This window comes from Macaca nemestrina, chromosome 12 (assembly GCF_043159975.1).
Source record: "Macaca nemestrina isolate mMacNem1 chromosome 12, mMacNem.hap1, whole genome shotgun sequence".
NCBI lineage: Eukaryota > Metazoa > Chordata > Mammalia > Primates > Cercopithecidae > Macaca > Macaca nemestrina.
Genome location: NC_092136.1, coordinates 50934737 through 50960275, shown reverse-complemented (window position 1 = coordinate 50960275; position 25539 = coordinate 50934737). Strand labels below are relative to the sequence as shown.

The 25539-nt window shown below is 36.4% G+C and overlaps 2 protein-coding genes across 3 annotated transcripts in view; one reads left to right on the top strand and one right to left on the bottom strand.

Annotated features, from left to right (window-relative positions):
• The window catches only part of LOC105486928 (phosphodiesterase 3B), a 206540-nt gene that overhangs the window by 169659 nt on the left and 11342 nt on the right, over window positions 1-25539 (top strand). For both annotated transcript variants that reach the window (XM_071075053.1, XM_011750068.3), the window contains 6 exons: window positions 210-358; window positions 1149-1286; window positions 2240-2351; window positions 4483-4596; window positions 16179-16378; window positions 25234-25437. In XM_071075053.1, coding sequence (XP_070931154.1) covers window positions 210-358; window positions 1149-1286; window positions 2240-2351; window positions 4483-4596; window positions 16179-16378; window positions 25234-25437 — 917 coding nt within the window. The remainder of the gene's footprint in view (window positions 1-209; window positions 359-1148; window positions 1287-2239; window positions 2352-4482; window positions 4597-16178; window positions 16379-25233; window positions 25438-25539) is intronic.
• CYP2R1 (cytochrome P450 family 2 subfamily R member 1) overlaps window positions 18491-25539 on the bottom strand; it is a 38062-nt gene continuing 31013 nt past the window's right edge. The window contains exon 7 of the transcript XR_011610799.1: window positions 18491-19073. The gene's annotated coding sequence lies outside the window, so the exon portion shown is untranslated. The remainder of the gene's footprint in view (window positions 19074-25539) is intronic.

The window sequence follows — 25539 nt, the reverse complement described above, 5'->3', positions numbered from 1 at the left end:
CAATACAGGAAATGTCTTTGCTGCCTGAGCATAAGCTATCTAGGCAAAATAGCACAGCAAGATACAACTTAATGGTGTCATGAAATAATTTAGATTGAACTCCATTATGATTTACTTTATCTAAATATTTTTAACAATTATTTTTCATGTAAAACTGTACATATAGGGCACATTTTACTCCTATCTATTACTATGTATTTTTTTGAAAGGTGAAGAAGAAAACATTTTCTCAAAAGAATCATTCAAACTTATGGAAACTCAACAAGAAGAGAAAACAGAGAAGAAAGACAGCAGAAAATTATTTCAGGAAGGTGATAATTGGCTAACAGAAGAGGCACAGAATGAACAGCAAACAAATGTAAAAGATAAACTTTCAATATGATTATGTTAAGGTGAAATATAATACTGTTAGTACTGGTTTCATTACTTTTGCCCAGAACAAGATTTTTAATGTAATAGTATTTTTAAATTGTTTTACTGATAAGTGACTATGACTGAAATATTGCTTGGGTTACAAATAATACAGTAACTTGTTCTAATTCTATCATCCTAAAGCAACAAACTGCATTCAGTTTTAAATGAAGATATTTTATTTAGTTTTATATAAAGTACATTATTTTCTATTCTGATATTTTCTTTTGCATATGTGAAGGTATAGAGAATATGTGCATGTTACTAAAAACAATGAAAATAATGTATTTGTAATGGCAATATAGTTTTGTTCTTAAATTTCAAAATTTAGGCTTTTAGGAAAAAGAAACACCTATTTCTTTTGAAAAATTATCCTGGTAATAAATGCCAACATAAGGATATGTTTTTTTTTTTTCCTCTTACCCTTTGATACCTGTAACTACTAAAATGAAAATAATAGACTTTGGATTTATATAGTAATTTGGAAATATAATACTTTTATTCATAAAAATAATATAAGAAGATTAATAAGTCTTACACCCAGGAGTTATGTGTTTGTCTGAAGATAACATTCTAGAAAGAGAAATTAGAAGGGCAGATAAGACTATATTTAAGAATAACCATTATAGAAAATAGTACAGACTTTTTTTAATGTTTAATCCTAAGTGTTCTCATTTTAGTGTATATTTCACAGTATTTATAAAAGATACAATAAAGTTGTTTTTCTGTATGTACAGATTGAACAGGAAGTATCACTGGATCTGATTTTAGTAGAAGAGTATGACTCATTAATAGAGAAGATGAGCAACTGGAATTTTCCAATTTTTGAACTTGTAGAAAAGATGGGAGAGAAATCAGGAAGGATTCTCAGTCAGGTTTGCTTTCAAATATCTACTTTGTAACTGTAAATTAAATTTTCTTAAATCTTTATAAAAAGCAAAATCTAATATTATATAATGGTTTAGGCACTAGTTCAACTGACATTGTTCATTAAGTTATTTTTCAGAAAAAAATAAATATATACATAAAACAATTACATATAAGATGTAGATCATACTATTATATATATGACAAGTAGTTTATTTGACCATATTAATGGGATTTAATTTATGCTAAATAAATAATAAAGATTTACATTTTCTTGAATGTTGAGGTTGAAAAGGACATGAAAAATCGTCTAGTTCTAACCACTGAAATTTAAGCTTAATTTTTTCCACCTACCCTCCCTATACTTTACTCAAGGTCAGATGGTTCATTTCATGCTAGAACTATGGGAAAATACTTTGATTTTACCACCGAGACTCAGGGTTATACCTGATGGTTCCACATAACAGCATCAGATTAACCGCCCCAAAATATTACTCTCGTTAATTACTTTAATATCTTATTTATGAAATGCAAAAACATAAGGATAAATTTTGTGAAAGATATATAAGTTCATCTCATTGAAGTCCTTAGGGATAAAAATGTGATAAACATAGTATTGTTTTGACTTTTTTTTAATACCCAGGACTAGATTAGAATAGAATTCACATGACCTTCAGTAAATTAGGAACGAAAAGCTAAGGAAAAGAATGGAAAAATTTAAAAATTGGGACATGATATGTATGGTAAGCCTTCTTTAATTTTCAGGGGCTTTAGGGTGATATCTTCCATTCTGATTTTTTGGAAAGAATTAATTGTAGGCAAGTTTTAAATAAATTATTAACTTAAAGACATATATTAATACATGGTTAACATTCCAAAATACAAATCACAGAAACATTATACTCAGCTACAAATAGAAATTCTGATTTTTAAAGTAAACTTTATTTTAATTGACATTTAGGTTATGTATACCTTATTTCAAGACACTGGTTTATTGGAAATATTTAAAATTCCCACTCAACAATTTATGAACTATTTTCGTGCATTAGAAAATGGCTATCGAGACATTCCTTGTAAGTATTAACATATCTTATTATTTAAGTTCAAATAATATGGGTTTTGAAACTCTTTATCGTCTTTCTCTTCAGATGGTCCCTTAAACACTTTTAAAACTGCATGTTTGAAAAAAATTTTTTTTTTTTTCTTGAGACAGAGTCTTGATCTTGTCGCCCAGGCTGGAGTGCAATGGTGCGATCTTGGCCCACTGCAACTTCTGCCTCCCGGGTTCAAGTGATTCTTCTGTCTCAGCCCTCACAGGTAGCTAGGATTATAGGCACCCACCACCATGCCCAGCTAATTGTTTGTATTTTTAGTAGAGATGGGGTTTCACCATGTTGGCCAGGCTGGTCTTGACCTCCTGATCTCTGGTGATCCACCTGCCTCGGCCTCCCAAAGTGCTGGGATTATAGGCGTCAGCTGCCGTGCCTGGCCTGAAAAATTTTTAAATGGAGATTTAAAAAGAAAATTTGTATTGTACTACCTAGATTTAACTGACTACTGTTAACATTTTGTCTGTTTTTTGTTAACATTTTGGTATATATTCTCCAAGAGTTCTTACATAAATTTATTTTTTGTAAAGGTGGTCATAATATTGATACATATTTATAATCTGCTTTTTTACCTTGTTGTTATATAGTATACATCTTTCTATTTTTAAAATTAATTGCCTGAGTACTTTATCTTTTTAAAAGTTAGTGAAGAGTTTCAGAAAATCATTCACTTAAAAATGTTTAAAATTGATAATCTAATTTCAGTTTTTAACTGTGTTCCAACTTATGGAATAATTTAATGGCTATTGCATATTGTGTTTGAATATAATTTGAGTTCTGTATTAGAAAAAGGTAGGACTGTCTATATATTGTCTAGTTTCCGTTCATGTGGACACATTTTTGAGAAATTAGTTCTATAAATAGTGAATTATTCTTCAATTGGCATAACTCACTAATACTGTTTAATAATTTAAGGTGAGTTACATATACTATAATTTCGACTTATAAATTGTGCATTCAAAAAAGTGGTTGAATTTTATAAATGGAATATAGGGATGCTTTAAGATGGACTTCAAAGGAAATGGAACGAAAAGAAAGAGGTGGTAAGGAGTCTTCACTGTCAGTTTCAATTAGGATATATTAGTTAAGAAAATAGTCTCTGGACCTAACTTTTCTAAACTTCAAAAATTTGTGAATGAGAATAACAATAGTACCTACTCCATAGGTAGTAATGATATAATTCATGTAAAGCACATATCAGAATTTTTAGTAAATGGTCAGTAAAAGGTGGTGATTTATTAATAATAATTAAGTTCCCAGTGGACGCCATGTCATTTCTATAGGCAAAACAATATTATATTATCTACTAATGCATACATATACATTAAGTATTTGTTGAAGTGTTAAATTTTCATTGGATATTGATGTTAACTGCAATCATTAGATTCACATAGGTTATCTTATTCAATCTTTTTTGGCAAAGTTGTATTATATACTTTTATAGGTGAGAAGTAAACTCAGAAGGATCTTTCCCAAGATTATAAAACTAGATACCAAAGTACTGTTTCAGTTTCAGGTCTATCTGACTTCTAAAGCCTATACTCTTTACACTATGCCACATTGCCTTTTCACATAGTTGAATTTCAGTAAATTAATGTTTTATTGATCATATATGATGTGTCAGACACTGTGCTGGATGCTTTCACATATTTAGCATTTAATTCCTATAGCAAGCCTGAGACATAGTATATCTGACCTTTTTGTTGGGGACAAAAATGTAAGTAACCAGAATTTGTAACTGTTCTGTGTACAAAACTGTTTCGTGTGCAAACATGAGTCTCTGTAATCCAGACACTACATGATATTTTTGAAAGCCACAAAATGGCAACCTTAAGAACATTTTCCAATGCCTTTCAATACTCCTTGGTTATCCTGCCTTTTCTTTGGCACCTTTACTATGTTTTCATAGTATACGGGGAAGTTTTTAAAACAGAATTTTTTTTTAACACATCAAGAGACTTTAGATGAAATACAATTCAATTGTGGGGAATTATTCTGTCACATCCTTTTTATGAGGATATAGTATGATTAGGAAATTATTGTAGTTTTTAAATGTTGTATGTTAAACCTAACAAAAACATTTTGGTGACTTTAGATCACAATCGTATACATGCCACAGATGTCCTACATGCAGTTTGGTATCTGACAACACGGCCAGTTCCTGGCTTACAGCAGATCCACAATGGTTGTGGAACAGGAAATGAAACAGGTACTTCCTTCTACAAATCTCTGTTAATTATTTGATCAGGAATAGTAAATCAAACTTTCCCATTTCATTACCTCTGTCCTTTTCAATTTTTCGTTAAGTAACCTTTTAGTACATATGAAGGACTATGTAAGTTTTTTAAACCACTTATCCCCAAATTCTACTGTGTAAGTTTTGATGCATAATAATGACATGAAAATTTTTAAACCTGATATCCATCTTATGAGGTAGATTAATATTCAGTACTGCTGGATCTATCATATTTCCTTCTTTGCCCCATTCTTTGGTTTTCCTCACTGAGATAGCCACTATCCTGAATATTATGATAATTAGTCCTTTGTTTTTTAAAAAAAAATTCTTGTTTTTTTGGTCTCAAGTGCATCACATACATTTAAAATATATAACATTCGAAAACCAAAGAAAACATGTTTAAAAGCCTCGCAAAGTATTTTAATGATGACATCAAAAACTTTTATAAACAAATTTTGCTTCCAAAAAAGTTAATGCTATTCCTTATCATAAATATAATAGTTTATATAAATACAATGAATCATAACATTTATAGTTATCTTATTCTAGCTTATTAAAAGGGCCAGGCATGGTGACTCATGCCTATAATCTCAGCACTTTTACAGGCTTAGGCAAGAGGATCACTTGAGGCCAGGAGTTTGAAACCAGCCTAGGCAACAAAGCAAAACCCCATCTCTACAAAAATAATTTTTAAAAATTTAGCTGGATGTGGTGACACACACCTGTCCTAGCTAATCAGAAGGCTGAGGTGGGAGGATCTTTTGAGCCCAGGAGTTCGAGGCTGCAGTGAGCCATGAACATGCCGCTGCACTGATATATATCAAGACAATTTGCTCAGTTACCAATACTTAAGAAATAATATTACCCTGCTAACAAGTGTAAATGTCGTAGACTCAGCCACTGATATTACTTTTTACATTTGGGTAGTTGAGTCTAAAGTATGTATTATTTGTTTAATGGATTTGCTTTATGTCACTGGTTCATTTTTGTCTGCCATCTGTATTTATTCTTTCTAGTGCCCTTCATTCCTTCCAGCAGTCCTGTGCTTTTATTAGAGATAATTTTCTTCAACTTTTTTGTTTTAGATGTAATTTTGTCTTAGAATACTTATATTTTAGCATGTTTGAAGGTATTATTCCATAATCTTGTGACTTTCACAGTTTTTGTTGACAAGTCAAGACTTAGGTCATATTGAGAAATATAATATATAAATATAATATGTTCCTTTTTCTCTTTCCTATTGGTTTTTAACATTTTAACTATGGTGTACTCATGTAATTTTTTTTTGTATTAATCCTGCCTGATGTTTAGTGAACTTTTTGAATATGTTGATTGGTGGTTTTTTACTGGTTTCTGTCATGCTCTTCAAAATTCAGCCTCTCCATTGTCCAATTCCAAAGACATTCCCACATTTTTAGGTGTTTGTCACATCAGTACCTCACTTCTAGGTGCCAAAAGTCTGTATTAGTTTGCTATTGCTGCTGTAATAAGCTACCAGAAATTTAGCCTCTGAAAACAACACAAATTTATTCTGACAGTTCTGGAGGTCAGAAGTCCAAAAAAAGGCTTCACTGGAGTAAAATCAAGGTGTCAGCAGAACTATTTTTCTCCTATATGCTCTAGAGGAGAATTTGTTTCCTCGCCTCCTCCAGCTTCTAGAAGCCACTTACACTTCTTGGCTCATGGCCCTTTCTTTCTTTCTTTCTTTCTTTCTTTCTTTCTTTCTTTTGGAAACGGTGACTCGCTCAGTGGCCCAGTCCGGAGTATAGTGGCTCGATCTCAGCTCACTGCAACCTCTGCCTCCTAGGCGGGTTCAAGCAATTCTCCTGCCTCAGTCTCCCAAGCAGCTAGGACTACAGGCGCACACTGCCATGCCTGGCTAATTTTTTGTATTTTAGTAGAGATGGGGTTTCACCATGTTCCCCAGGTTGGTCTGGAACTCCTGAGTTCAGGCAATCCGCCTACCTCAGCCTCTCAAAGTGTTAGTTTTACAGGCGTGAGCCACTGTGCCCAGCCAGCCCATTCTTTAAAGACAGCAGCATAACATCTTCAAATTTATTTTTGACCCTGACCTTTTGATCTTTCCAAGGAACTAGTGAAAATCGATCCAGCTCTGCAACCTTGGCTTTCTATGCAGAACACACTTAACTGACAGCAACTCTCTTAATTTTAGTCTCTTTTGTAGTCTGCATAGGCTGAGAATTTCCTGAATTATCACGTCCTTATTCCTCTTTGCTTACCAGTTCTCCACCAATCTTTCTTTTTCCTCTCATATTTACTATAAACAGTAAGAAACCAGACTACACCTTCAACACTTTGCTTGGAAATTTCCTCAACTAAATGTCTTAAGTTTATCATTTGTAAGTTTTGTATTCCACATAACTGCAACACCTAATTCAGACAAATTTTCTGTTACTATATAACAGGGATTCCCTGGCCTCTAGTTTCCAGTGACATGTTCCTCATTTCCTTCTGAGCATTCATTGGCAATGCCCTTAATGACCATTTTTCTATCTCCAGTCTGTTCTCGATGACTTAGGTATAGTATTCTCTAAGACAATATATGTTTTCTCTCTCATGCTGCACACTTCCTTCTGAGTTCTTACTAGCAGTGTTGCGAGTTCTCATACATAGTGTTATGGAGTCAAGTATCTGTAGAAGAAAGGAAACCAAGTAGCTTTGGGGAACCAAGCAGCTATTGCAATGGAAAATTATGATGAAAACTAAGACTACAAGGACCATGGGATGTGCTGTCCTATTCTCACTGCACTGGAGAACTAATAGAAAATAAACGACAAGTTTAGGGCTGTAATTAATGGTTGGAGAACCAGATAGCATCTCTGACCTAAAAGAAACCCTTATTTTATTATTTTTTTATTATTATTATTATTATTATTTTGAGATGGAGTCTCGCTCTGTCACCCAGGCTGGAGTGTACGGGCGCAATCTCGGCTCACTGCAAGCTCCTCCTCCCGGATTCACACCATTCTCCTGCCTCAGCCTCTTGAGTAGCTGGGACTACAGGTGCCCTGCCACCACGCCTGGCTAATTTTTTGTATTTTTAGTGGAGATGGGGTTTCACCGTGTTAGCCAGGATGGTCTTGATCTCCTGACCTCGTGATCCTCCCACCTTGGCCTCCCAAAATGCTGGGATTATAGGCGTGAGCCACCGCGCCCGGCCAAGAAACCCTTATTTTTTATTGTAATAGGATCATAACTTCTGAAAATAAAACCCAATGTCTGATCCTGAAGTTGCTTGAAATACAATGCAAATAAGTTTGTGGCTTCAGTAGACCTCTTATGTTAGAATTAAGATATGAAATGGGAACCACTGCTCAGTGAAATAAAAGAGGACACAAACAAATGGAAGAACATACCATGCTCATGGATAGGAAGAATCAATATCGTGAAAATGGCCATACTGCCCAAAGTTATTTATAGATTCAATGCCATCCCCATCAAGCTACCAATGAGTTTCTTCACAGAATTGGAAAAAACTGCTTTAAAGTTCATATGGAACCAAAAAAGAGCCCGCATTGCCAAGACAATCCTAAGTCAAAAGAACAAAGCTGGAGGCATCACGCTACCTGACTTCAAACTATACTACAAGGCTACAGTAACCAAAACAGCATGGTACTGGTACCAAAACAGAGATATAGACCAATGGAACAGAACAGAGTCCTCAGAGATAATACCACACATCTACAGCCATCTGATCTTTGACAAACCTGAGAGAAACAAGAAATGGGGAAAGGATTCCCAATTTAATAAATGGTGCTGGGAAAATTGGCTAGCCATAAGTAGAAAGCTGAAACTGGATCCTTTCCTTACTCCTTATACGAAAATTAATTCAAGATGGATTAGAGACTTAAATGTTAGACCGAATACCATAAAGACCCTAGAAGAAAACCTAGGTAGTACCATTCAGGACATAGGCATGGGCAAAGACTTCATGTCTAAAACACCAAAAGCAATGGCAACAAAAGCCAAAATTGTCAAATGGGAGCTAATTAAACTAAAGAGCTTCTGCACAGCAAAAGAAACTACCATCAGAGTGAACAGGCAACCTACAGAATGGGAGAAAATTTTTGCAATCTACTCATCTGACAAAGGGCTAATATCCAGAACCTACAAAGAACTCAAACAAATTTACAAGAAAAAAACAAACAACCCCATCAAAAAGTGGGCAAAGGATATGAACAGACATTTCTCAAAAGAAGACATTCCTACAGCCAACAGACACATGAAAAAATGCTCATCATCACTGGCCATCAGAGAAATGCAAATCAAAACCACAATGAGATACCATCTCACACCAGTTAGAATGGCGATCATTAAAAAGTCAGGAAACAACAGGTGCTGGAGAGGATGTGGAGAAATAGGAACACTTTTACACTGTTGGTGGGACTGTAAACTAGTTCAACCATTATGGAAAACAGTATGGCGATTCCTCAAGGATCTAGAACTAGATGTACCATATGACCCAGCCATGCCATTACTGGGTATATACCCAAAGGATTATAAATCATGCTGCTATAAAGACACATGCACATGTATGTTTATTGCGGCACTATTCACAATAGCAAAGACTTGGAATCAACCCAAATGTCCATCAGTGACAGACTGGATTAAGAAAATGTGGCACATATACACCATGGAATACTATGCAGCCATAAAAAAGGATGAGTTTGTGTCCTTTGTAGGGACATGGATGCAGCTGGAAACCATCATTCTTAGCAAACTATCACAAGAACAGAAAACCAAACACCGCATGTTCTCACTCATAGGTGGGAACTGAACAATGAGATCACTTGGACTCGGGAAGGGGAACATCACACACCGGGGCCTATCAAGGGGGAGGGGAGGGATTGCATTGGGAGTTATACCTGATGTAAATGACGAGTTGATGGGTGCTGACGAGTTGATGGGTGCAGCACACCAACATGGCACAGATATACATATGTAACAAACCTGCACGTTATGCACATGTACCCTAGAACTTAAAGTATAATAATAATAATAATAATAATAATAAATAAATAAAAAGAAAAAAATATGAAATGGGAAATAAAGGATCCTGATAATCGAAATGAGATTATTTGGATAGATTTAAATAAATATTGCCTTGTATTTCCCAAATCCTGCTGATTCTTCCTGCTGGGAAATCGTCATTTCTCCTTGTGTTGATTGCCTGAAAGCCCTGTAATGACCTCACTTGAGATTCTTGATTTATAGGGGAATAAATCACTTCTAAATCCAACTCCGCTGTCCCTCATTTCTTTGAGATCCATAATTAAACTTAAATCCTGCAGATCTTAGAGGAATAAGTATTAAGTCTGAATACCAGAATAATTTACCAATTCATATTGGTAGAAACCTGCGGGATATATATCTGAATAGACTTAAGGGTGTTAGACCAGGGAGAAAGGAAGATGTACCTACCAGATATTCTGGAGTCAGTGTATTAGCTTGAGCAACTGGCAGTGGCTCTAACAGTTTGCCTCATGAGTTGTCTAAAGTATAGGCATCAGATGAAGTAGAACTGTGAAACTTCCTTGTGTACTGTAGAGGAAGGAATCCAGAAGCTTATCATGATAAGATGTTGAAATGGGGTGATCATATTCAATTTTATCACCCATCCCTAACTTTATCCTCAAGAAGTATCCTCCTTTATCACAGTGCTGGGAAATTTATTTCAACATTAATTCCTGGAGAGTGAAATGCTATGCTGATCCTATAGCCAGAGTTAGGGGCTTATGGAATTTAGATGATAAAAGGATTTTGGACTGGGTTCATCTAATAATGGTAGTTAGCTGAACCACACCCATTTTCTGAATGCATTGAGTAAACATATTCAGCAGCTGGCAGAATCACTTCATCAATTCCTTGATCTTTGGAAAGAGGATCATCATTGTAGGAAGGATCAAATGGAATCTCCAGGAATTGCCTCATTTCTGGCAAAACAGTGAACCGAAAGCAATATACTACATTCATAGATGAGTTGCAGAAATCAGTGCTACTATCAAGTACTTAATAGATGCAGGAATGGTGATTTCCATCACATTGCTGTTCAACTTAATTATATAGGTTTTACACAGGGTAAGTAGATCCTGGAAAATGATGGATTATTCTCAACGTAATCAGGTGGTTACTGTAGTTGCCACAGCTGTTCCAGATGTGGTCTCTTCTTTTAATAAGTCAACCTAACTTGTGATATTTGGCACAGAGCAATTGATCTGGAGAGTTGTCTTCCCTCCATAACTCTTAGCAAAATTCACAAGAAGACATATATTTACATCTGGCAGGCATCACAGTACACTTCTGTTGTCTTAGTTCTGGGCTATGTCAAGTCTTTCATTCTCTGTTATAATCTAATCTGGTCCCATAAGTTAACAAGGTCATCCATTACATTGATGAGATAATGATGAGTAGCTCCACGGAGCAAGAAGTAACAAATATCCTAGATGCCTTCATAATAGTGCCCGCAGATGAGAGATGAGAAAAATTGCACAAAAATTCAGAGATCTGTCATATCATTGAAGTATATTAGGGATCCAGTGGTCTAGGACATGTTGAGATATTTCCTCTGAGTTGAGGGATAACTGATATATTTGAAATTCTCTACATAAAGGGCTCTTTGGATTCTGAAGGCAAATTCATGACTTCTGAGTACTATTGCTTCAAAATAGTACTGTAAGGCTGTGTATGCAACCCAGAGCAAGAGAAACATGTGAAGCAATTTCTACTTGTGCAAATTACTCTGCCATTTTTCCATCTGACTGCCAAAAGAAAATGTCTTTTGCAGATAGAATGCCCTGTGGAGTCTCTGGAAGACCGCTACAAGATAATTACAGTGTAAATACTTGGAGTTTTGAGACAAAACCAGGCAGCTTTCCTCAGATAATTATTTTCCTTTCTGTAAAAGCAGCTAAATTGTTGTTGCACTTTGGTAGAATCTGAATACTTGGCCATGGGCACTAGGTTACCATGTTACCTGCCCATAATGAACTTGGGGCCCTTTGATCCTCCAGTTCATAAATTTGTCATGTGCAGTAGTTCTCGATCATCAAGGAGAAGAATTACTTACAATATTAGTTTTGAGTTGCTCCTAAAAGCACAGAACATAAGCTCAGACTTCCATGACGTTTATTCCTAATACACCAATACCTCTTCCTTAATCCATAGTTACAGCTTCTTGGGGAATTCTCTATGACCAGTTGACTTAAAGAGAAAAATCAGTGGCCCTGGTTTATAGATAATTCTGCCCAATATGCCAGTACTTCCTGAAAATGGGTAGCTACAGCATTGTAGGATCACTCAAGGGTATCCTTTGAAAGGTAATAAAGTAAATCCTTCCAGTAAGCAGATCAAGCTGTGAATCAGTTGGTCAAGAAAGAGACATGGCCAGCTGAAAGGATCTATATTGATTTATGGTCAATAGCTAAGAACTTCCTTGGATGCTTTGGGATTTAGAAGGAAAAATATTTTAAAATTAGAGTTTTTAATTGGACAAGGAGTTTTTGTTAGTAGGTTTATGGCTAACCTTCCCAGAGTGGTGAATATTTGTTTGCCAGGTGAATGCCTACTATGATGCTTAATTTTACATGTCAACTTGGCTGGGCAGTAGTACCTACATATTTGGTCAGACATTAATTTTAATATTTCCCTCAGGGTATATTTTTGGATGAGATTAACATTTAAGTTGATGTACTTTAAGTAAAGCAGATAACCCTCCATAGGTCGCTGGGGTTCATCCAATTATTTGAAGGCCTTAATAGAAACAAAGACTGACCTCCTCTGAGCAAGCAGGAATTCCACCAGTAAACAACCTTCAGACTTGAACTGCAATATCAGCTCTTCCTTGGGTCTTTAGCCAACCAGCCCACCCTGCAGATTTTGGACTTGCCAGCATTCTTAATTTCATGAGCAAGTTCCTTAAAATAAATCTCCTCTCTCTATATATATGTGTGTGTGTATATATATGTATGTATATATGTATATATGTGCATATATGTGTGTGTATACACTCACACACACACATCCTATTGTTTATGTTTCTCTGAATAACCCTCACTAATATATAATACTTACCAAAGGCCATTCACTGTAAAGGCTCTCGATGATCAGGTGGACAAAATGATCTCTTATCTTATAGCTATCAGTCTCTTTCCCTGTGTACTGGAGTTCTTATTCCGTGGGTTTATGCACGCAACAACTAAGTGTGTTAGTCAGTTCTGACATTGCTATAAGGAAATACCTGAGACTGAGTAATTTATGAAGGAAAGAGGCTTAACTGAGTCACAATTCTGCAGGCTGTACAGGAGGCATGACTGGAGAGGCCTCAGGAAACTTAACAATTATGGCTAAAAGGTGAAGGGGAAGAAAAGCACCTTCTTCACAGGATGGCAGAAAGGAGAAATGCAAGCAGGGGAAATGCCAGATGCTTATAAAACCGTCAGATCTTGTGAGACTCACTATTATGAGAACAGCCTGGAGAAAACTGCCCCCATGATCTGGTTACCTCTACCCTTAGTCCCACCCTTGACATGTGGGGATTATAGGGTTACAATTCAAGATGAGATTTTGGGTGGGAACACAACCAAAACATATCCCTATGATGGAAAGAATAGAGATATTATGTATGGGCTAAATACCATGGGCTTCTTCTCTACAGCTCACCTGGCTCAGGCCTCTGCTGAGTGCCTTGCTCTCCAGTAAGAGAGACCAATGGTGAGTCCTTAATAAGGCACCATTCCCTGAGGGAACATCCAGACATTCGGGTGGTGGTAGGTTGATTACATTGGACCCTTTCCTTTATGGAAGAGACAGCTTTTGTTCTCACTTATTGTGGATGTGGATTTATCTTCATTGTCTGTAGTGCTTCACCATCGCCATCCTTGAACTTACTTAATGCCTTATTTACCATCAGGTTATTATAGGTAGTATTGCATCTGATCAAGAAACTAATTTTTCTGCAAATTGTGGCAATGGGCTTATGCCCACAGAGTTTACTAATCTTTCCATGAACCTTATCAGTCTACATCAGACCTGAGAGAATGGTAGAATGACATCTTTAAGACTCAGATGGGGTTCCTGCTAGGCGTAAATATTATGTGGAACTAGAGTACTGTCCCACAAGATGTGATTTGTTCTGTGAACTGATGCCATTATGTGATATTCTCTTCCATTGGTTGAAATACCTGTTTTTGTGCTGGTACCATACTGTTTTTTGTTTGTTTGTTTGTTTGTTTTTGAGACAGGGTCTGGCCCTGTCACCTAGACTGGAGTGCAGTGGCATGATCTCAGCTCACTGAAACCTCTGCTTCCTGGGCTCAAGCCATCCTCCCACCTCAGCCTCCTGAGTAACTGGGAGTACAGGTGCATGCCATCATGGCTGCTAACTTTTTTATTTTTTATTTTTTTGTATTTTTTTTATAGAGATGGGTTTTCACCATGTTTCTCAGGCTGTTCTCAAACTCCTGAGCTCAAGTGATCCACCTGCTTTGGCCTCCCAAAGTGGTGGGATTATAGGCATGAGCCACTGTGCCTGGCCCATGCTATTTTGATTACTATTGCTTTGTAATAGATTTTGAAATCAGGTAGTCTGATGCCTCCAGCTTTGTTCTTTTTGCTCAAGATTGCTTTGGCTACTTGGAATCTTTTTGTGGTGCCATATGAATTTTAGGATTGTTTTTTCTGTTTCTCTGAAAAATGTCATTTTTTTGTTTGTTGCTAAGTATGTAGAAATGCAATTGGTCTTTGCATGTTTATCTTGTTCCCTGCTAACTTGATGAACTAATTTATTAGTTCTAATAGTTTTTCAGTAGATTTCTTGGGATTTCCTACATATATGAGATTAGGCCATCTGTGAATAAAGAGAGTTTTGCATCTTCATTTCTAATCTGGATGTCTTTTACTGAGGCCTCCTTTTAAATGTGTCAGCAAATTTTTAAAATCAGTTTTCTGAAATGAAGTGAATAAATGGGATTCAAAATAGTTATGTTTCATTGCCCTTGCCAACTGTGTTTTTCATACTGTTTTTTTTTAAACATATATAAGGTAATGTTTTAAGATCCTAATATATAAATTCCAAGTAATTACTGAATTTAAAAGGAAATCTTTTGCCATTTTTGAGTTTTAAAATATATTTTAAAATTGTAGGGAAAATCCAGAATGTGTATCACATAGGAAAATTCAAATTATTGACTCTGTATTGATATTTAAAGTCTTATTAGAAATTTGATTACTTACATATATCATTATGCATAGATTTAACTGCCTCTTGTTTACTTTTTATAATTATTTAAAAAATACCTCTAAGCCGGTGTGGTGGTACCTAACTCCAGTCTAAGCTACTCAGGTGGCTGAGGGCAGGTCAATTGAGGTGAAGAATTTGAGGGTATAGTGTACTATCACGATTGGACCTATGAATAGCTAGCTGCTGCACTCCAACCTGGGCATCATAGCAAGACCCCATCTCTAAAAACATAAATTTAAAAAAAAATGCTCTAGCGTGGGCTGTTCCAAAACTTAATTTTGGTACAAATTATAAATAGGATGAAAATAATGAGGTATATTTACAGTTGTCACTAGTATATTAAAGTCATGTTAAAAAATTCTTGTGATGGTTATATTGAGTCAACTAAAATAGGATTAAATAATTCTTTTGGACTTTAACAAGCCAGAGCATTATTTCTAGGTTCCCCCAATGAATACAACCAAGGAAACTTTGTACCTAGTATCTGTGGTTTTATGTGTCTACTTTAAATATAGTTTCTTTTTCCTTATACTTTTTACAGATTTCTTTCGCAAAAATAATAGAATGATCATCTAGATAGATAAAGCCACCAAAATAGAAAAAAGAAGAAATCAATGGCAAGATATTAAGACACCAAAAGCACAGTATGGATAGTGAACGTGTTGTTTCTAAGAGGATAAAAATAGACTTATGTTGACTGAGATGTTCCCCAGTTTTCCATGCCTTTTCATTTTCCATCATTTTCTATTCCATTATATTATATGGAGCTTCATGAAAGAAAACAAAAGGGAGATAAGGAGTTGTAGTTAGGGCTACAAATGAAATGTAATCTTCCTGGATGAGATTTGAAAAGCATCTATGTAGAGAAGCTTAGTTTGGTAAGATATTAAATTCCTAAATCTTTGTAATGTTTTCATCAAATTTTATTCTCTAGTATTGCCTTTTTCTGTTATATACCCTGGCCATTATATCTATCTAGTCATTAAATAGCAAATATTTAGAAAATCAGAGGTTTTTAAAATTATTATTTGCCTGAGTAAGACAGCATCACACTGGTGTGAGAATCCTATCATGTCTTGTAAAGTAAGCAACTTCAGAGTCAGATTTAACACTGTTTCTCTCTACTAACATTTTAAGTTGGGAATAATATAATCTTTTAAGTTCATAGATTTTAGCTCTTACTTAAATCAGCAAATAAAATAAGTAATCATATTACCCATGAGAATCCCCTCCGTAGCAAAATTGTGAGGAATTTGTGTGCTAATGCTGGTTTATTTTGCAATTTATTTTTTCTCAGATTCTGATGGTAGAATTAACCGTGGGCGAATTGCTTATATTTCTTCGAAGAGCTGCTCTATTCCAGATGAGAGTTATGGCTGCCTGTCTTCAAACATCCCTGCATTAGAATTGATGGCTCTATACGTGGCAGCTGCCATGCATGATTATGACCACCCAGGGAGGACAAATGCATTTCTAGTGGCTACAAATGCCCCTCAGGTAGGAAATATTTTTCAGAACCTTTAAAGAGTAATTCTGAAATTTTCAATCATGCTGTGTATCCCTTTGTAAATCATTATTCAATTGAATCATATAGCCATTCCATCTGACTTTAAGACCCTACATTTTAATTAATTGGATAATAACACATGGCATTAATGTGATGTGTGCTAGGAAATTAGGGGGAAAATCAACTTCTTCAACTAGAAAATAATGAACAGTTTTTGAAATAACTCATTGTTTTGTGAAATTCTAGAGTCCTTTATTGTCAGTATTTTTGTCTTTTATCAAACCAACAAAACTCTGACTGTATTTAAGATTTCTGTTCCTGGTTAGGCCCATTGTATGGCTAGAAAGCTATAGTGGTTGAGAACTATTCATCTTTTTTGTTGTTCTCTTGTTTCCCTAAAGATTTGCCTTAATACCAGACCTTAAATCTCTTTATCTCTGAATATATTCATGTACGTAAAAATTATTCTGGTATATTATTTTTGTACCTAGTATAGCTGATAAGATATAAAATTCCTTTAAGGTCACAATTTGCATGAGGAGGCAAGAGTTCCCAACAAATAGATACTATAATTGCAGTAGCTTTAAACATTAGGACTTGGAACTAAATATGTGTTTGGTTTTTGTTTTTTGAGATGGAGTCTTGCTCTGTCACCCAGGCTGGAGTGCAGTGGCTCGGTTCACTGCAAGCTTGGCCCCCTGGCTTCTTGCCATTCTCCTGCCTCAGCCGCCCAAGTAGCTGGGACTACAGGCGCCCGCCACCATGCTCGGCTAATTTTGTTTTGTTTTGTTTTGTTTTTAGTAGAGACGAGGTTTTGCTGTGTTAGCCAGGATGGTCTGGATCTCCTGACCTCGGATCCATCTGCCTTGGCCTCTCAAAGTGCTGGGATTACAGGCGTGAGCCATCATACCTGGCCCTAAATACATGGTTTTAAGTAGAATTTAATGTGGTTGTGGTTTAAGCAGATTTTTGTGTGGTAGCTGGGTTTGTTTATGCTGGGGATTCCTAAAATGTCATCTGTGTGTTTCTAATTGGATGCTTTATGAAGAGTAGGTACTCACTGACTGTTGCTGAATTCATCTCACTTCCCACTTCTTTATTCTATGTTTAAACCTTGGCTCTGATCCTTTCATTTTCTGTAGCCGTTTTCTGTTTTTCTTTTTTTACTTCAATCTCTTTCATATACTCCAACTTTTTTAAATATAGGAGATATAGTCTCTTGAATTGTGAGCATGTGTGTCGGGGTTGGGGGAAGGAATGTAGGGAACTATGAATATGTATATGTGTAAATGGGTATAATAGAGTGTGTGTGTGTGTGTGTGTGTGTGTGTGTGTGTGTGTATGGGTTAAAAGGGCCATATGATTCATTTTTCCAGTGAGACTTTATTAATAGCTCATGATTTCCACAGGTAACTTTCTGATGAATGTAAATCTAGGTACTAGTAGTTGCCCACTTTCTAAGTATTATTTTTTTAAAAAAGTACCTTCTAAGTGGCACATATTTTCTTATTTGCAATACAATTCTGTAAGAATCAGATGCCCATTCTCTCAAACCTAGCACATCCTAATCTTTGAAAATCCTAGTCCTTTGGTGAATCATAGACCTGAGGAGTAGTGGCATAGTTGAAAAAGCACTGGACTTGAGATTAAAAGTCCTGTCTTAGATTTCTGATTGCCCACTTATTAGCTGTATGACCTCAAATAAAGGTTTATTCCTCTGAACCTAAAAATAGTTATCTGATATGATTAAGGAGATAACATATGGAAGGTTTTATACTGTTTCCGATGGCATGAGAAGCTTCTGAATCAGAAATCACGTAGGTAGAAATTACTTACTGTTCTAGTCCACTCTGTTGTTTTGTTTTGTTTTGAGATGGTGATGGAGTCTCACTTTGTCACCCAGGCTGGAGTGCAATGACATGATCTTGACCCACTGCAACCTCCACCGCCTGGATTCAAGTGATTCTTCTGCCTCAGCCTCCCAAGTAGGTGGGATTACAGGCGCCTGCCACCATGCCGGCTAATTTTTGTATTTGTAGTAGAGACGGGGTTTCACCATGTTGACCAGGCAGGTCTCAAACTCCTGACCTCAGGTGATCTGCCCACCTCGGCCTCCCAAAGTGCTGGGATTACAGGCATGAGCTACCATGCCGGCCTACTCTCTGTTTTTATTACTGCTTTCATTTTTGTAAAGTATATCCTCCCTCGAGGATGTTACAAATGAGTGAATTCCAATGTTAACTCTCACATGAAGATAATTTAAAACAGTGTTATATGAATGCAACTTATACAAGTTGCGTACTCAACTGTTATCCTAATCAAAATACAGTCATGAAGTCTGAACATGATATCAATCATGTTATTTCTAACTTCTCATTGTTAAGAATTGCCATTAGATGAAGCCATAGGAAGTGCTAGAATGGAAAGGAGATGGATTAGAGTTCAGCTGTGAAAATGTATAGCCTCTTACCTAGTTTCCTTGCTTGTTCCCTGCTCTCCTTCGGTCTGTTCTCAACACATGTCAGCCAGAATGTGACCCTGTTTAAGTGTGTTGCATCACTCTGTTCCAGACTCTCTTGCCAGGTGCTGTGGCTTACACCTGTAATCTCAATGCTTTGGGTGGCTAAGACATTAGGATTGCCTGAGCCTAGGAGTTTGAGATCAATCTGGGCAACATTTGAGACCCTGTTTCAAAACAAAAAACAAAAAAGTAAACTCTCCAATGGCATTCACCTTACCCCTAGTAAATGACAATCATAAAATGTTCTGCAAGGCCCTGCATTATTGGCCCCATTAAGTCTTTTTATTTTTATTTATTTATTTTTTTACTGACTCAAGTCTAGTCTCACTGGCTTCCTTGCTAATACCATCTCTGTCCCTTTCTGAGAGTGTTTGCACTTTCTGTTCTCCCTGCCCAGAGGGCTTTTCCTTTAGATATCCGTATATTCATTTTGTCACCTCCTTCCATCTAAAATTTCTTCCTTATACCACTATGTTCCTTCTCTGCTTTTTTTCCATAGCAGTGACCATTTAGGATACTACATATTTTGTTTATGTACTTCGTTTTTTATATGTATCTCCTCAATGGAATATAAAGTTCCACAAGGGCAGGGATTTTTGTCTTTTATTCCATAATACCTAGAGTAGTGCTTGACATACAAAAAGCATTTAGTAAATATTTGTTGAATGTTGAAGGATGTCTGAATTCTTTGCTCTGTAGTACTCCTAGGTTTTCTGAAATATATTCTGTGCTTCCCAAAGTAACAAAGTTTATGAGGCCTTCTTCAACTAGCACCTGTGAGATAAGGACCCTTATAAAAGTCTACGGCTTAATGTGGTTAAGTAGCAAAGTAGGTTCTTTCATCTTTGGAAACTCAGTGGGTCTAGTCAGGCCATAATTAATAAAAGATATTATAGTTCCGGTGTGTTATAGACAGTAGCATATAATACCACCAGCTGGGTCAAGCATTCTTTTTCATTCTCATGGCAAGGAATGTGTGCTAGAAAGATACACGAGGATTCTTAACATGAAAGAAGGTGATACATATAGCCAGGTATATCCCAGAGGAATGTCAGTATTAATAAGATTCTAAGAGATTTCTGAGCTGTTTCCAAATGAAAAGTTGGCTGAAAGATGGAGGTTAGTGCTGAAGATAGTAAAATTTCTGGAATATTTTTATGAGACTGGGTAAAAGGAAACACAGTTTTAAGTTGAGATTTGTAAATGTTTTCTCTCCCAAAATATGGATTAAGATGACTAAACACATGAATCTGTTTCCCCTTCTTCCTGAGAATGCATTAAAATGATAGTAAGATATGAAGTTCATTACAACAGAGAGCAATAAGAGGATGATAGGTATTATCACCAGCAGATAAAAAAATTTTTATAACATTTCTGGAAAATGAAAAGTGGATGAATATTGACAGATAAAACAAAAGTACCCAGCATAGCTGGAACCCCAGAGAGACTCCTGTTACCATTTGCTCCTGCTTGCTCTCTCTGTGCACACACACACCTTTAATCAGAGTGACTACAACCCTATGTTTACCTCCAGGCAGAAAACTCATCTCTTAGATATTGAAGGAAACTGCCTGGAGAGTAACAACAGTTCCTAGAGTGGGTATTAGTAGTTCAAAGTAAATTTCTCTCATTCTAGACATCTAATAGCTGGCACCCGTTATTCTAAAGCAAAACTTGCTAGGTAACAAACCCTATCCACATTTACATAGTTCCCACTCATTCATCCCAAGGGAAGACACTCCACAATAAAACATACATAACAGCAGAGAGAAATTACAACTGAAATCTAGAATTCATTGTGTGTGTGTGTGTGTGTGTCTAAGACAGGGTCTCACTCTGTTGCCAGGCTGGAGTGCAATGGCACGATCTTGGTTCACTGCAACCTCCGCCTCCAGGGTTCAAGCTATTCTCCTGCCTCAGCCTCCCGAGTGGCTGGAACTACAGGCGCATGCCACCATGCCCAACTAATTTTTGTATTTTTAGTAGAGATGGGGTTTCACCATGTTGGTCAGAATGGTCTCAATGTCTTGACCTCGTGATCCACCCACCTTGGCCTCCCAAAGTGCTGGGATTACAGGTGTGAGCCACTGCACCTGATTTAGAATTCATTTTTCTATATACACAGATAACCAAGGATCATCAGACATGGCATTAATCACAAGCTTGGAAAGAAAAGGCTAAGATGGAAAGAATAACTGACCACAGGGAGAATCTAGGGAATAGAGAAGCATCTAATTATTTTTTTAAAAAGTATTATCAGAGAATTTGAAAAATACTGCATCCATAAAGTAAGAACAGGAAACTATAATAAAGGAACATCAGAGAACAAGTTAGGCTCTTAGAAACTAAAAATATTACTGCAGGAAATTTTAAAAATTCAATAAAAGCTTGGGAAGTAAAAGTCCAGGTAGTCTCTCCCAGAACATAGACCAGGAAGATTAAAAGAAAATACAGGGAAGGAGAAGATAAGACATGGGGGACTAGGTCAAGATGTGACTAGTGGAAGTTCTAAAAAGAGGGGAGTCTTTGGATTGAAGGGGCTCACTAAGTGCCAGGAAAGTTGAATAGAGAAAAAATACTCAAACCCCACATGTAGCACATCATGGAAAAATTTCAGAACCCCAGAGATTTTATTTAAAAAAAAAAAAAAGAATTCCTGAGAAGATGAAAACAATACCTCTATAAAATAACAAAAATTCAACTGTCATTATATTTTTAGCAACAATAGATGCTAGACAATACTGGAATGAAGTCTCTAAAATTCTAGGGGAATTAATTCATTCATTTATTTGTTCAAGTATTTATTGGGTGCATATTGTGGGATAGGCACTATTTAGGCATTGTTATGTTGAATAAAACATGGGAAAAATCTTGCCTCTCATCGAACTTACATTCTAGTACAGCAAGAAAATAAATAAATAAATAAATAATGTGTGTGTGAGCAAGAGAGAGAGAGAGAGACAGAGCATGAGAAAGAGAGACCAAGCGACAGAGAGAGAAAGAGAAGATTATGACTTAAGAGCTAGGATAGAAGTAAAATGAGAGGAGATAGGAAGTGCTGGCTAAGAGTATTATTTTCAAGTTAGAGTTCTATATTCAGCTAAGCTACCGTTTTACATAAGAGCAAAATGACGAGATTCTCAGATATGCAGTGATTTTAAACAATCATATCTTGACCATCCTGAGAAAGTTATTTTAAAATGTATTTCAGCAAAACAAGGGTGGTAACTCAGATAAAGGAAGATAAGGGATTAATAGAAATTTTAGAACTGATGGGTTTGTCTCTGTGTCCCCACCCAAATCTCATCTCAAATTGTAGTCCTCACATGTGAAGGGGCAGGGCCCTGGTGTGAGGTGATTATGATTAGATCATGGGGGCGGGTTCTCCCATGCTGTTCTCATGATAGTGAGGGAGTTGTCACGAGATCTGATGGTTTAAAAGTGGTAGTCTCCCCTGTGTGTGCTCTCCCTCTTTCTCCTGCTATCTTGTGAAGAAGGTACCTGCCTCTCCTTTGCCTTCCACCGTGACTGTAAGTTTCCTAAGGCTTCCCCAGCCATGTGGAACTGTGAGTCAATTAAACCTCTTCTGTTTATAAGTTACCTAGTCTCAGGTAGTATCTCTATAGCAGTGTAAACACAGAAAAGAACAAACCGAGAACAGTGTAAAAGAATCCTGAGATAACAGCTGTTCATCAAGACTATTTCTTTACCCTATAAAAAAAACAACAAAACTAGCTGCTTTGTGTTCTGTAGCACCTTATTTGTCTGCTCTCTACTGGATTTTTTTTGAGTTGGAAGTATTATTTTTTAAAAGAACAGTCCTTCCTAATCTTTTCCACTTGAAGTGCCTGCCTTCTTAGTTGGCCAGGTGTGGTGGTTCACGCCTGTAATCCCAGCACTTTGGGAGTCCGAGGCGGGCAGATCACGTGGTCAAGAGATCGAGACCATTCTGGCTAACACAGTGAAACCCCGACTCAAGTAAAAAACACAAAAAATTAGCTGGGTGTGGTGGCGGGCGCCTGTAGTCCCAGCTACTCAGGAGACTGAGGCAGGAGAATGGCTTGAACCTGGAAGGCGGAGCTTGCAGTGAGCCGAGATTGTGCCACTGCACTCCAGCTTGGGCGACAGAACGTGTGTCTCAAAAAAAAAAAAAAAAGAAGTGCCTTCTTAGTCATGAGATAATGGCTATGACCTAGATTTTTTGTTAATGTTTCCTCCTGTTTCTTATGTTTTAAAAGGGGACATTTGTTCAGATTAGTCAGACTCATCCTTTGTATGATCTAAGTCCTTCTTCTGTCTGAAGGGTTTTCGCTTTTTGCTCTTATTTTAAGTGTTACTATTTGCTAAGATTCTGTCAGTTTGTATTAAACCCCTTCTCAGATCTTTCCAACTCAGAGGGTGAAAAGTAAGATTTATGACCAATTAATTTGTTTTGCCAAAGTATTGATGTATTTACTGTAGAGAGAAGGATCTATAGCCAGAAAAAGCAGGTAACAAAATGCTTTAGCACAAAGTCAAAGGATGTTAGTTTATTGCAGCTCCAAATGAGCTAGGGCCCTGTCTTTTTTCTCTACTTCTAAGACCCCGCAGTAAGAGCTGAGACGACTTTATCTGTTTGCTTGATTAGTTTTTCTTACTCAGTTTAAGCTTGGTCTGCTGCTCTCTGTGCTACCTTCAAGTATTCTTCTAAAGTAGAGTTGACATTTGCTTCCTACTTACTGCTTCATGATTCTTTCTTGCCCCCCACTCACCTTTGAGCTTGTGAATCTACTGGGGTCCAGCAGGGAACCCCTTCCACCTACTCTTCAGATAGGTTTTCTCCTTCTTATGCAGTGACTTGGTTAGCTTTTCTGTACCCATTCTCATTTTCACTATGTCTTTGAAGTTTCCAGTATGGTGATTATATCTAGATTCTAATACTGATTCAGACTTTTTTCCCCCCATTTTATATTTCTTTGGCATTTTCAAATGGTAATTTGAATGGTGAAAGAATTCTGAACTTGCTCATTTTTTTAAAAACTGATCTTGCTAGCTGTGAGTTTATTAAGTCAGCTAGCTTCACAGGACACTCATTGTACATTGTGTTTTATTGAGCCCAGAATCAGATTACTTCCTCCTGAACAGACAGAGCTGTTCTCATAGTTAAGTCTTTGTAACATTTGAGCATGAATTAGTCAAATCATTATTAAATGTAAATGACCCCTTAGGGAGTTTTTAAAGCTTACTCTTTGTTTGGTATTTATAATGTTTAGAAGTTGTATTACAGGTGGTATGAAATGCCTTTATATGGCTCATTGCAAAGTTTAAATCATACCATTGCTTTTATAAAATCAAATAGTGTAAAACATAATCAGTGTTATGCATCTGTGCTTAAAGCTAGGCTATAGCTAATTTTCACAAATAAGTAGAGCTATTCAATTAAGCTCTCAGAATATGTATCCTACCTGAGATCTCATTCTATCTGTCCTTCTTTCTCATTACACAGTAGGTTCCATGAAAACAGGGATAGGGTTTTAATTTTTATCCCTGGCCTTTAACACAACTTGGCTGTAGAAGCTTTTTAAAATAATTATATGCTTATTTAATAATTTAAAGAATTGCTTTATTTTTAGAGATGGAAGAGGCTTTAGAAATTCTATACTCCACTGATTTTAAGTCTGTATTCCAAAGTCCTAGAGTACTGAGGAGGTACCTCAGGGTCTTCCACTGGAGTGAAGTGTAGGAAAAGTGAGTAATTCCACACCATTTGAACCAGAGGATTTGTGTTTTTATCTGTTACATAGTTCTGTTTTACTCCCAGGCACTGTGTGAGGATGGGAATCCAGGATATGTCCGTCTCAGACAGGCAGGCCTCTTACTTACCCTGGACAGTACTCCTGCTTCTTCTTCTTTAGTCACCATCACCATTGACTCCAGAATGACTAAACAACAGAAATGTATTCTGAAACCTGCTCTAGATCCCTAATGACTTTATTCACAGTTTATCTGAGAAGGTTTTCTGATTAAATGAAATAGACCTCAAAATATCAACTTCACATCTCTTGGGAGGCAGCACAGGGTCTGCAAAGATAAACTTTAAAGATAAATAACCCTTTCACTTACTAGCCATGTATGCTGGAAGGAAAGGTGTATCCTAACCTCTTTGCACTTCAGTTTACTCATTTATAAAATTATCACAACCTATTTTCACAGGCACTAAAATACCTGGTAAAATGCTAGTATATAGTAGGTATTCATTGTTTGTGTACTTCCAACCTGATATTAATGATATTAAAGTTTAATATCTTTGAGGTGTCTGCCTCATTTTTCTGTATTTCTTTTTAGGCAGTTTTATACAATGACAGATCTGTTCTGGAAAATCATCATGCTGCGTCAGCTTGGAATCTGTATCTTTCTCGCCCAGAATACAACTTCCTTCTTCATCTTGATCATGTGGAATTCAAGCGCTTTCGTTTTTTAGTCATCGAAGCAATCCTTGCCACAGATCTTAAAAAGCATTTTGATTTTCTTGCAGAATTCAATGCCAAGGTTTGTTATGAAAATTAGTGCCTGATTTAAAAAATCTTTATTGTCAGTGTTACTGATAAAATATGATTTTTAATGTTAAGTTAGAATTATTACTGCTTAGAA